Here is a 14,205-nt window from a genome sequence, read left to right as displayed (position 1 = left end):
GGAACATTTATAAGATTATCTCGGCACAGGAACATTTTATTTAAACACATCCAATTGTGGAAATGATTATTATTCCAAGATCTATTGATTAAAATCCACTTTTGTTCTTGGGAAAACTTATTTAATGTAACTCATTAAATAATATATATAGGATATAGATAACTAAACCTATGTACATTACATAGTGAAGTCAAGTTATATTTCGGATGCTTTGTGTGCGGTACCCGATAATAACACAACGACTCAATACAGAATAGAATGATTTTTGCTTCCTAAAAAAAGAAATAGTTCTGCTGCCAAATGATTAGTATATCAGGGGTTATGTAACACTACCTTGTACATATTCATGCTTCATGGGTTAATTGATTAAATGTCAGGTCAGATTTTCCCAGCCAGTTACATTTTGTGCTCTCCTTCTAATGGAATGGATTTTTTTCTTTTTCTCTGTGCCCATAGGTGTTTTTTTTTCACAGCGGCAATCAATATTGCTCAGTGTGATGTGATACATTTTCCACTCCTGCCTTTCTGTACGTCAGCAAACTTCAGTCCTGTATTCATATTGTGAAACAGTAGAGGAGGGGGAACTTATTTGGTTTGCGGTGGGCTCGCAGATGTTTTGAGAAACCATGAATACTAAGCGAGAGGTTAAAAGAAGCAGACTATCAGATCCGAGGGCGACCTGGGACGATCAAGGTGGTTCTGAAGTGGCAGCTGGAAAACTGGAAGTGATGGAGAAGTTTTTTACGCCATTGCCTCATTCTTCCGGCCATAAAGAAGGGAAGGGTCGGAGAAAAGAAGAAACGCGTTGGGAAGGGATCAGGGACCAATATTATAAGGAGTGTATCTCGTCCTCCTCACCTTCATCCTCTTCTTCTCCCTGGTCATCAGAATCCAATTTTGGAGTTTCAGGACGGTTTTCTGGTTACCATTCTCTCGCACCCCAGTCACGTTCTTGCAATGATCTGTCTGCAGCAAGAGCGAGAGGAAATGTCGAAAAGAGGGATTACATTGTGAAGCAGAAGGATGGCGCGAATATGAGAAAAACTGAACGAGATGGCGCAGAACAGGAATCGCCAGGAATATCCAAAAGCGAATCAACTCAGCTGATCCATGGTGGACGCACCAGAGATGTGGCACCCAACATGAAAAGTCGACAAGACGATAAAAAAATTCTAAAAATTGGAAATCGCAGGGCAAAATCCATGGAAGCACTGGCGGAAAAAGAAACAAGGAAGGGACAAGGAAACGATCGGAAAAGGGGCACAGAAGAGAAGCAGAGATTTTCTCGTTTTTTAGATGAAATTACAATACAAGTGTTAAGTCCTTCCAACCTCACTTCTCTAGGAGTAAAAGAAAGACGCAGTTCACACGGCAATAAAGAACAGTGGAAGAATTCGAGCACGGATAGCTCAGGCTCTAGAGATAAGAGACCTCAGCATGGCACTGCTGTAGAGCAAGAGGTCCGAAGGAAAGGAAAAGGCAAATCCTTGTCTTCTGTAAAAGCAAAAATTGCCGCAGAACCGACTGTATTCCGGAGAAGAGACTTAAGCACCAGCCCCGATTCGGCATCTTCCTCAACATGGCGGAGAGGAGAAAGGGAAGAACTTAATGCTTCAGCCGTGAGCCACCAACCGAGAAGGGCGACCCGCAGATTACCACCGGAGAAAGGACTGAAAAGTGGAAACGTAACGGAGCTGCCCAAGGAGAAAAAGGAAGCCGTGATAAGTGGGGGAGGGGTCTTTAAAGGAAAGGCAAGTTACCGGCATCTCAGCTACTCTTTGTGAATGCTTATGTGTAGCTATCCATCTACATGTAGCATTAAACTCTACATTATACAAATGCTTGCTGTAACTAAGAGTTTACGTTTCATGGTGTTAACGCTACAATTAATTTCCGACTATCTTCAAATATGATGAGGCAAGAGATTATGGAGGAAAGATACTTTGGAGCAAGCATAAAAAAATCAAAGTGCGCAGAGGATAAAGAATTCAATACACGTAGACAGTGCAGGATGACTCTCATTAACGGCGCAGTCAGACGGCCGTATAAATTGGAACGATGTTGGAACGCAGTGCACGGACTGGCCGGCGGCTCTCCCCACCCGGGTGTGACAGCTTCAGTTATTTGTATGTAGCTGGTCGGGAGAACCGCCAGCCAGTCTGAACATTGTGGTCCGATCGTTACGGCTGTCTCACTGCACTCTCTTATGGAGGAGGTATTCAATAAGACAAAAAAGCCCTTTAACACTAGAAGTCCCAGAAATTTCTAGCTCCAAAGGTTCCAAAGGTAGAAATGTTAAATGACCCCTCTCTGGGACTTCTAGTGTTAAAGGGAATCTGTCACATAGGATAACGCTATTCTCCTGCAGATATAGGGTCAATCTGTAGGTTAGTAGCATTAGAAAGGTACGCGGCCACCGAACTCAAAATGCAAGGGAAAATTGAGGTTAGTCCTCCAGGGAGCCGCTGACTGTCAGTCATACAAGTGTTCCGGCACACCACCTTTATGACTGAAAGCCGGCGGCTCCCGGGAAGACTAAAGCTCATGTTCTTCCAGATACCGCACTTTCAGTACTGTAGCTGGGCACCTTTCTTACATTACTACTCTGCAGATTAACCCTATATTTGCAGGTTAATAATGTTATCCAACGTGACAGGCTCCCTTTAAAACCCTGAAAGAAAAGACAGAATAAATATAAGTATATTGTCATATAGTGCCTGTAAGAACAAGTACTTTTGCAATTTCCTTTTTATTAAAATTTGCAACCGTTCATGAGATATTACCACTTTTCTTTTCTCTACAACTCGTTACCTAGGAGACCGACCACCTCTGCTGTCTAGCTTGCAAGCACTACGCTGAAACTGGCCTGGATTAGGAGGCAACAGCGATCCTGTCCAGCATCACAGCAGTGCTTAGAAGCTTCACAGTGAAGAGCTCACAAGTACCACACATATCCTGCTGTCTAGCAGTGGTGGTCGGTCTCCAAGGCAACGACCTGTAAGCAAAAGAAAAGTGTTAATATCTCAAGAATGGCTGAAAATTTTAATAAACCATAAAAGACAAAACTGCTTGTATTTACTAGCACTAACCGATAAAACCAATTTACAAAGATGGGAATAACACCTTTAAAGGGGAATTAAATGTACACTGCACATATATGCACGTTACTGCTCTACTCACACAGGGAAATTTAGAAATTTCCTCCAGGATCAGTGGAGGTCCCTGAAGTCAGACCTCTGACAATCACAAATAAATGTATTTAAAGGGAAAACACCTTTTAAGTACGACGCAAGATTTTTGGTTGGCTATAGAGTCTCTGTTATCAATATCGGATTATTATAAAACATTTATCAATATTTTCTCTCATATTTTTAGGTTCAGTATTCTGATGAAGCTCAAACCAGGTTTGTTTACTTTAAAAGTGAAATATTTTCTTAAAGGGGTTGTTCCGCCTTGTGACGGCAGACTTGTGAATCTTCACAGTGTGTAGTGTGCGCACTGTCATGGATTCTCTGGTGCTGGGAGCTGGTGGGTGTGTGTCAGCAAGTATGTGATTTGCTTACATGTGGTCATGTGACAACTAGACGTTCGTGACCTCACTCGATACAAGTGAATTGAGCAAGGTCAGACATGTCTAGTTGGAATGTGGCCCGGGAGAATGCAAATCACTTACCTGCAGTCACATAGTAACATAGTAACATAGTTAGTAAGGCCAAAAAAAGACATTTGTCCATCCAGTTCAGCCTATATTCCATCATAATAAATCCCCAGATCTACGTCCTTCTACAGAACCTAATAATTGTATGATACAATATTGTTCTGCTCCAGGAAGACATCCAGGCCTCTCTTGAACCCCTCGACTGAGTTCGCCATCACCACCTCCTCAGGCAAGCAATTCCAGATTCTCACTGCCCTAACAGTAAAGAATCCTCTTCTATGTTGGTGGAAAAACCTTCTCTCCTCCAGACGCAAAGAATGCCCCCTTGTGCCCGTCACCTTCCTTGGTATAAACAGATCCTCAGCGAGATATTTGTATTGTCCCCTTATATACTTATACATGGTTATTAGATCGCCCCTCAGTCGTCTTTTTTCTAGACTAAATAATCCTAATTTCGCTAATCTATCTGGGTATTGTAGTTCTCCCATCCCCTTTATTAATTTTGTTGCCCTCCTTTGTACTCTCTCTAGTTCCATTATATCCTTCCTGAGCACCGGTGCCCAAAACTGGACACAGTACTCCATGTGCGGTCTAACTAGGGATTTGTACAGAGGCAGTATAATGCTCTCATCATGTGTATCCAGACCTCTTTTAATGCACCCCATGATCCTGTTTGCCTTGGCAGCTGCTGCCTGGCACTGGCTGCTCCAGGTAAGTTTATCATTAACTAGGATCCCCAAGTCCTTCTCCCTGTCAGATTTACCCAGTGGTTTCCCATTCAGTGTGTAATGGTGATATTGATTCCTTCTTCCCATGTGTATAACCTTACATTTATCATTGTTAAACCTCATCTGCCACCTTTCAGCCCAAGTTTCCAACTTATCCAGATCCATCTGTAGCAGAATACTATCTTCTCTTGTATTAACTGCTTTACATAGTTTTGTATCATCTGCAAATATCGATATTTTACTGTGTAAACCTTCTACCAGATCATTAATGAATATGTTGAAGAGAACAGGTCCCAATACTGACCCCTGCGGTACCCCACTGGTCACAGCGACCCAGTTAGAGACTATACCATTTATAACCACCCTCTGCTTTCTATCACTAAGCCAGTTACTAACCCATTTACACACATTTTCCCCCAGACCAAGCATTCTCATTTTGTGTACCAACCTCTTGTGCGGCACGGTATCAAACGCTTTGGAAAAATCGAGATATACCACGTCCAATGACTCACCGTGGTCCAGCCTATAGCTTACCTCTTCATAAAAACTGATTAGATTGGTTTGACAGGAGCGATTTCTCATAAACCCATGCTGATATGGAGTTAAACAGTTATTCTCATTGAGATAATCCAGAATAACATCCCTCAGAAACCCTTCAAATATTTTACCAACAATAGAGGTTAGACTTACTGGCCTACAATTTCCAGGTTCACTTTTAGAGCCCTTTTTGAATATTGGCACCACATTTGCTATGCGCCAGTCCTGCGGAACAGACCCTGTCGTTATAGAGTCCCTAAAAATAAGAAATAATGGTTTATCTATTACATTACTTAGTTCTCTTAGTACTCGTGGGTGTATGCCATCCGGACCCGGAGATTTATCTATTTTAATCTTATTTAGCCGGTTCCGCACCTCTTCTTGGGTTAGATTGGTGACCCTTAATATAGGGTTTTCATTGTTTCTTGGGATTTCACCTAGCATTTCATTTTCCACCGTGAATACCGTGGAAAATGTATTGCCTGATCCCGGCACTGGAGAATCCTGACAGCGAACACACTGCGCGGTGTGAGAATTCAAAAGATTGAAGTTACAGAGAGTGACTGCAGACTTGTACCCCAAGGCCAGAAGACCCCTTTAAACTTCAGTCATGTTAAGGTTTTAAGATGTTTTCAACCCGTAACATAGATGAAGATACTTATGTTGAAATAAATTGTATAAATTGAGGATTGGGGGGTATATAGGGATGTGTGTGGACACCATAACGTCTGACAGATGGTGATCACACCTATGGAGCCCGAATCCAACCCCAGACGGACCCTTGGAGTAGCTGTGCATATGAAGTATTTGGGAGTTAAGAGCCAAGCAAGCTCGCGCAGCCCCCTCTTCATTCAGTCTGGCAAAATAGGGACTCCTGTTCTCCCAATAGGTGGAGGTCCCGAAAATAGATATGTCATTAATCGCTTAGCACACTATATACTATGTTTATTCTATGTATTTGTAGCTATATGTCGTCCGTAGCTGATCTAATGTATCTTCATTCTGCATCACCACGACGTTCCATCAGCGAGCGGCCAACGTACCCCAATACTGAAGCTCCCATCACATCTCAGCCATCGTGGTGGGGCGGCTCGGGAGGCCCAGTTTTATCTTCTCACTCGGAGAAGAATGTGGAGAACTTCCCGAACACATCCAGAAGGTGCGATAGTAGTTGTAACCTAATTTGTAAAACTCAAATGTTCTTTTATTGATAGTATTGTACTAACACAATCCCACCCTCACCCCCAAAAAAATTGTATCCCCTATTCGCAGGATAGGTGGTTAATTGCAGACCAATGGGGGTCCGACTGCCAGGATCAATGGCAATTCTAAGATCAGGGCTCTGAAAACTGAGCCTCATCCTGCAGGTGCCTATGCTCAGTCTCCGCTCTGTTCATTGTCAATGGGACGGCCAAGTGCAGCTCTTGGCTATTCCTGGCAATCCCATAGACAATGAATGGAATGGAGATCGAGCATGTGAATTTCTGCTAGATTCAGGATGGGGCTCTAGAGTCCCATTCTCAGGGTTCCACAACACTGATTTGGGGATTACTGGGGATGCCAGTAGTCAGACCACCAGAAATCAGCAGGTTATTCCCTATCCAAGGAATAACTTGTTTTTTTTTGGGGGGGAAGGAGTGAATAACCCTTTGAAGAGATAAGGGATAAACGAATAGTGTAAACTTAGCACATAGCATTAGAGGGGAAATTGCCCCTATAAAAAAATGACACCTTTCATGTTCTAATCGCTGTGTCCGTTCTACAGAAACTGAAGTTTGACCAAATATACTAATTAGGATGCTTGGTGCACCCCTGGTGTGGCCAAGAGGCTTGAGGCACCATCCAACCCACTGGCCTTGCATGCCCCTCCCTCACTAGTCATTGATAGCACTGGATTGGCCGAGCTTTCTCTGCTCACTCCAGGAAAGCCAGTACTACCAATCACCATTGAGGGAGGCGGAGACATGCAAAATCAGTGGGCAGAACAGTGCACTGAGCCTCTCGGCCACACCAGGGGTGCACCGAGCATCCTAACACTAAAGTTGCTATTTTTCTAGAGTTATATTCCCTACAAGGTCACCTGCTTAGTTTATACTGTCAGTTTGGACTGACAGACTCCCTTTAAAGATAGGTTGAAGGCATCATCCACTAAGGTCATCTGTGGTTAACTATAGCATCCATTTTACATTTTGGTTAGCGATTTTTTTTATATGCCTTATTCCACCCAGCAAGCTAACCAACAGTTCTAATAGAAACCATATTGGTTGTCACTTACGTAAATTACAAATAGACTCATGGAATAGTTAAAGGGAATCTGTCAGCAGGTTTTTACTATTTAATCTGAGAGCAACATGATGTAGGGGCAGAGACCCTGATTTCAGGGATGTGTCACTTATTAGGATGTGTTCTGTAGTTTCAATACAATCAGTGTTTTATCAGCAGGAGTAAGATGAGGTGTCTTGTGCCATACAGTCCTCCTGCTCTGTTTAACCTCACCCCCATCATCACTGATTGGCTGATTGCTGACAATCAGTGGCGTGGGCGGGGTTTTACAGGGCTCAAGATTCAGAGAATCGCTAAAACTGCAGCAGAGAAAACATGGATTCTAGCAAAACCACAACAAGTAGCCCAGTTAGTGACACATCCCTGGAATCAGGGTCTCTGCCCCTACATCATGATGCTATCCAATTACTTAACGAAAACCTGCTGACTGATTCTCTTTAATAACTTGATAGCAGATTTTATAAGCAAAAACACTATTTCAAGTTCTGATCTGTTAGAAGACATGTAAAATTTACTTCTGAGCTCAAATTTCTTTATGTTCAGGAAGAACGAGAGGTTTTCTGGCACAACCTCAACCGTCCAGATCCAAGACCCCGATCATCAATCCTCTGTGAGTTCACATCTGTCTGTATATATCAGAATTCTGCATTTCCTGGTAGTGAATACTCTCGTTAGAACGGTATATAGAGTTGTAATATCCCATCAGTACAGTGATGTAGACCCGGTCCTACTCCATAGTCTTATCATGCACCACCCTCATAAAATTGAGTCTTCTTCAATAATATCTGTTCCTTCTTCACTTCACAAAGTTTGGGTACACTTAGAGCACTAAAACACCCCTGGAAACATTGTGCTCACAGTCAGGACTGGTGGGACACCATATTATGTGGTTGTGTCCCATAGAAGCTGTGACTTCTGCTCCCTTTGTAGTTGTACCCATGGATGCAAAGTTAAGCTTTTAGCACTAGGTTACCTTTACCATTTAGCTATATTCACAGTCAACGTATGATTTAAAGCGGATCTGTCACCAAATTTCACAATAAAAACTGCATGTATTATGAAATAGAGCTCTTAGTCTTGATGAGGCTGGTGTACTTACTTTAAAAATATCAGTCTCCACTCACCTAGCCTGATTGACAACTCCTTAGTCGACTTGGGGAACTTTTTCACTCTTTACCTGGACTCATTTTAATATCAGGATTATACAAGCCATTCTAACGTGGATTTTCAAAGTAAGTACACCAGCCTCACCAGGTCTACGACAGCCATTTAATGATGTAGGCAGTTTCTATTATGAAAAATCCATTTTAAGCCTAGATTTAAAATAGTTTCTCTATAAACATTTGTTAATAACCGAATTCACAGGTCCATGTCTACCGAAAGCGGTCTGTGACATATGGATTACACGTTTGATGGACTGGTCCCAACCATTTTTGTGCATTTATGACCGGTTTTTCATTTAAAGGAATAATAAACTTTATTTTATTTTCTAGATTTGTCCGAATGCAATGTATTGTTCCCTGTTATCAGCCATTTCTGGTCGGGGTAGAGATGAGTATAGCATTCTTTACAGGGAGTCTGTCACTCCCAAACCACAAATTAAAATATTTATAGTATACAGTCCTATAGGAGACTTAGCCCCTATAGAAATCAGACCTGCAGGATAGATGTCAGAGTTTTAATGGCTGAGAAAAGGCCTTAGTGTTCCGTTGGCGTTGTGCCTCCTCAATTCATGCAGTCTGAGCGCTTCCCCGTAATCCTGATTGACAGCGCTCGATTGCCCAGCGCAAGCGCTACCTGAAATCAATCCCAGGCCCTCTGCGTTCAGAACAGCACTCACACAGTGGTTGCGCGCACACTCTCATCCCTGGCTCACTATACGGATAGGTTTGCCCCCACAGATGGCCTTTTTATATGGCATATCTTGAGCATAAAAGCCAAACCAGAGTCTCAGTTTGCAGACACGATTTTTTCGGGGTGCAAAGTATGAGATCTGATTTGGCTAGGTGAGAGGCTCTGGACAGGGGTATAAGGGGTAATGTTGGAAAGTGACAAGCCAAGCCTGGCATGTCAGAGTGAGGACACTCATAAGCCATGCATGTTAATTGAGATTTTGATTTGGCTTTTTATCTTGTCAAATCGCAAGGCCCGTTAAAGAGTCGATATTGACTTTTAGGATAGCTGCTTCCAATAGGTGGCGCCAGAGTTCTACTCCTCTTCCCTTTGCCTATTTAATTTTCCAGAGGAGCATGCATGGCTTATTAGTCTCCTCACTCGGACATGCCAGGCTTGGCGTGTCACTCTCTCCAAGGAGAAATGTTACATGGAAAATACACAGACAAGTTTGGGCGTGATCAGACGGTAAGGAGCCACACAGACTTACATTGAAGGTGACTTCTGGCCCCCAAGTCATAGGTTGTGCACCCCTGACATAGACCTTACAAATCAGTTTTTCTGCCTCTTCAGTGACAATTATTTATTCTTTTTACACCCTTCTCCTTCATTTCCTGTCATGTGAATGGGCCCAGACTGAGAACCTGGAACAAGACAAAGATTCCTTGAACCAGAAGATCACCGAACTCCTGGACCATCTTGTACGGGCACAAAGCACGATTTGTGCTCTGGAAAAACTGAATGTAAGATTTTTCTCTTTATTTTGAATTTCAGAAGAATGTATTAGAGAGGTTGTCCACTATCTTTAGGATAGGTGATCAATGTATGATCGGGTCCGACACCCGTCACCCCCACCGATCAGCTGTTGCCGCTATTGGCGGCCGCTGCTACTCAGTTGCGGAGCTGCTCCATCTTCTGATAGTGGCCGCGGCTGGTACTGCACATTCACCTCCGACTGATGTGCAATTCTCTGCTGCAGCCACTATCAGAAGATGGAGCTGTTCCGCAATTGAGCATTCCCGGCCGATGGCAGCCGTCAATGAGAACAGGTGATCGGCGGGGGTGCTGGACCCTGACCAGTCAGACATTGATGACCTCTCCTATGGACAGATCATCAATGGCTAAAGTAGTGGACAACCTCTTTAAGATAGAATGAAACATAAAGATGCAAACAATAGAAAAGTATACGCTGTGACATTTATTTCTTTATTTCCTGATTGACACCCGGATCGGGACAAAACCATTTAATCACTTTAAGTGCAACTCAAAGCAAATGTTCAAAAATAATAAAATGAGTCATGTGACATAACACAGCATTTCATTCTTTCACTCTGGTCCATGAAATTCACTTTTACAGACACTCTGGTTCTTTAACATTACATGAAAAAACAACAAGCGCCACAACCAAACCTCCACTGATGCCACTTTCTGCTCAGAAGGTGCCTATAATTTAAAAAAAATCTTCTGAAACATCAGTCAGATTTTTATCGGTGGTGATCCAGGTGCTGAGACTCCAACCAATCACTAAAAGGAAGGGGCAGAAGTGCTCAGCTAAGTGCTACGTCTCTTCATGCCCGAGGAGAAAGGGATCGATTAGAGTTCTGCAAGCATGCAGTATATCCAAGTAATGTATTTAGACTTCTCAGACATTTGCTACATCTTGGTGGCCCTTGTTTCATTTTAGGTATCCTCTCTTTTTCACCATTTACCTGCGGACATGTTGGAAGCAATGAATGACTCTCACCAAAGTCCCAATAGTGGCATTCAACCAGAAGGCTTCAAATCAACAAGCACCATCTCTTTACAGACTGGTTGTGCAGACCTTGGTAGTGGCGATCCGAAATGTATCAGAGATGACAGTAAAGATGAGGGGATTCCTGCACCGCGCCTGACTGCTTTTACTCCATGGAGTCCTGGGAGGCAGAGGTCATTCCCTGCTCTTCACACCTTGTACACCTCCACCGAAAGCGAGTGCAGCTTAGAAGATCCGCTTCCCACTTGTAAACTGCTGTCTCCACATTTTCCCAACCTCGGGGAAAGTTTTACGGATGACCGGAATGATGATGGAAACCTCAATGTAAGACAATGCATTTTCGGTAGACTAAGAGCTCATTCAGACGTCCATTTTTCACGTACAAGTTCTAACTTTGTTTTTCACCAGAACTCGTACCTGTGATAGTCTATGGGGCTATTCATGAGTCCAAATTTTCTTTGCGCCCAGGTGGTCGGCACAATATTGGGGAGACGTGTCTGATGTTGACCCAAGTGTTGGATCGAAATTGTCAATGCAAGCCAATGGGCCCATTAAAAAAAAATGGGACTGCTGTCCAAGTGCTGTCCATTTTTCATGGACTGCCAGATAAAAAGGTAGAAAACTTTTTTTTTTATCCAAGAAAAACTGAGAAAAAGTTAGATGAAACTCTGAATCATGTGCGTGAAAAAAAACCAGACTTCCGAATGAACCCTAAGACTGAGCGTTAAATATTGTCCCACCAATCATGTCTGCAAATTTCGCTTCCTGTGCTCATCCGCATAGCAGATATGTGCAGGCGCTGCCTATTTCCATGCACATATCTGACCCATCTGTCCAATGCATGGACCACTCTAATTTAGATTATCGTTGACTGAAAGGGAACAGATAATTTGCTAAGCAAATTTTTGGGAAGTGTCTTAGGACGAAATGGATGTTGTCCAACACAACATATCATAGATAGGGCTGTATAGGGAAATGGGAAGGGATTTCTGTAAGGCATTCTCATAATTACAGTTGAGTCAAGTCGAAAGTTTTGAGCCCACCCATACTTGTGTTTAGCTATGTATGCAATAACCAGACTGTAAAGAATATTACATAAAAATCGAAATGGCTTACCATCTTTCCAAAAAGTTTTTCCAACTTCCTCTACTGATTTTAGAACTTACGTTTCACCAAAATAACTTTCTCCAGCACCATCCAAAGTTTAGAAACAGTTATGGTATAGCAGTGCAGTCGTCCAGGCATAGGAATATTCTACAATTCTGAAATATTGAGTATTTATAGATTAAAAGTTGTTTTTTTAATCTGTTGATAACTATACATTTACTTTTGGCTCTTGTTGTTCACGTAATCTGTTTATACCAACAGAGCTGTGATACCAAAACCGAACAGAGAAAATATGGGGCTTTGAAGCCTTCACCTTCTCTTCCAAGCCTTCTTCCCACGCATCGCACCTCACAACAAAACCATCATGTCAGAGCAAGTAGTTCGGAGAGCTCCGGAGAGGACGCGCTCATCAACTGGGCTGAGATGAGGTCTCAAGATCCAGCGCTCGATTACATGTCTGCCCAGAAGATACTGGATACACTTTTGGGGTTCCCCACAACTTCAGAAAGATTTGGCATTTCCAAGCCTCAAAACGTAATTGAATTTTCCTCAAATATTGAAGGACACATAGTTAAAAATGAAATTCAAGATTCAAACAATCCAAAAGGAAACCCTCCAATAATGAATATGCCATATGCACCATCAAACCATGATGATCTACACATCTACACAGAGAGATCTTCTCAAGATGGATTTGTCGGCAGCCATTACAATCCCTTGTACATTCCTAATGATGATGTAAACCGTAGACTGCAGTCTACAGAATTCATAACTCCTCCACTTCCGGCTAAAAAATCTCCATTTTCAGGACATTTTCCAGATACTTGTCATCACCTTAATCCTGTGGGAGAAATTGGGTTTAGACCTTTGGGGAAAAATGAAGGTACAGCCTATCATAAATCAGTACCACCAATACCACCAAGTTCTTTGTCCATTCCTGATCCTCCGATTGATCCCCCTGGCCAGTGTATTCCATTTGTACTAAGAAGTCCATCGGGAAGTGAATCAATTATGGGAACCTGGGAAGGTCAACATCATGGTCAAGACGGTGGAAGGGATAGAAAGGCTAAAAAAGAAAGGACGGTGACTTTCCACACGATGATCAATGATGGTCAACCAAAACACAATCAGGTAATTGCGAGATCAAAGTTCATGCCCCACCGGTTCGGAGAGCAAGAAGATAACTCATTCGATTCTTTGGATTCAACCATGCTTTAAGAAGTGCAGAATTTTTAACAAAAAAATTATAATTTTCGATCTTGTATTTTGTGAAAATTTGACACTTGAAAGACCGGACAATGGCCATTCCATTTATTTGGTATGATTAAAGGTATAATATTGAGAATGCACTGGAAAAGGACAGTGTAATAGAAACTTCCATCTGTGTTATTCTGTTCAGAGTCATATATGTATTGTGCCATATGTATCAGACTCATTTCACTATAAAAAGACAGAAAATGTTGCAATAATTAAAGTTATTGCAAAAAAAAGATATTTTGGGAGTAACGGTATAAAATAACTGTACCTATATGGTGTATGGTGAGTTGTAAATATTATTTCTATAGTAATAAGGCCAGACTATTAGACTCTGTTCACACTAATATCATGGTTTCCATTAATGACGGAGACATGACAGGTCTGACGATTCTAATTTGTAACACGTCCTGGAGGATCCCAGGGATTATGGATAAGATCAATAGGTTATCATTTTATTTATACAACTGGAGACTATGCTATAGATCAATTCTGATCAATAAACAACGCAAACAGTGCAAGGTCTAACAGTAGTGTGAACAGAGCCTTAGAAGATGGTAACCTGATATTTGTAGGTAGCAGAGATTTAATAGAAACCCATTCCATGAACATAATGTATAATAAATGAAAATGAGACAGTAAAAAATAAACTTCTGTTTGGTCAAAGCTTGGCTTAGTGCTTTAAAAGGAATCTGTCTGCACAAAATGACTGTTCAAACCAAGCTCAGGCACTAGTGCATCTTCCCATGTACTGGTTTGACATCTATCTCTCCTCTGTTCATGTCACAGGCATTACATTCAGGAGTTGTTCTCAGAGCTGCCACCAGGAGTTTCAGGGAACTGGCAAAATATTCTGGCCCCCTTGATACTCAGAACAGGCTCCACCCCAGCTCTGCCTCGAGTGTCCCGCTGCCCACTCTTGGAAAAACTCCACTTCTGCACCACGTAATCACCAATCACACATTAACAGTTCCCATTGAACACCGTATCAC

The 14,205-nt window shown here is 42.3% G+C and overlaps 1 protein-coding gene across 1 annotated transcript; it reads left to right on the top strand.

Moving 5' to 3' along the window:
- The first annotated feature begins 587 nt into the window (after window positions 1-587).
- Window positions 588-13,877, top strand: LOC138649822 (uncharacterized). The gene is made up of 7 exons (XM_069740530.1): window positions 588-1,751; window positions 3,376-3,404; window positions 5,951-6,082; window positions 7,750-7,816; window positions 9,735-9,842; window positions 10,784-11,176; window positions 12,221-13,877. Exons 1-7 carry the CDS (start codon window positions 627-629, stop codon window positions 13,175-13,177), a joined length of 2,811 nt encoding a protein of 936 aa, XP_069596631.1. The 5' UTR covers window positions 588-626; the 3' UTR covers window positions 13,178-13,877.
- Window positions 13,878-14,205: the final 328 nt, after the last annotated feature.

This window comes from Ranitomeya imitator, chromosome 9 (assembly GCF_032444005.1).
Source record: "Ranitomeya imitator isolate aRanImi1 chromosome 9, aRanImi1.pri, whole genome shotgun sequence".
Taxonomy (NCBI): Eukaryota; Metazoa; Chordata; class Amphibia; order Anura; family Dendrobatidae; genus Ranitomeya; species Ranitomeya imitator.
This window is presented reverse-complemented; position numbering and strand designations above follow the sequence as displayed.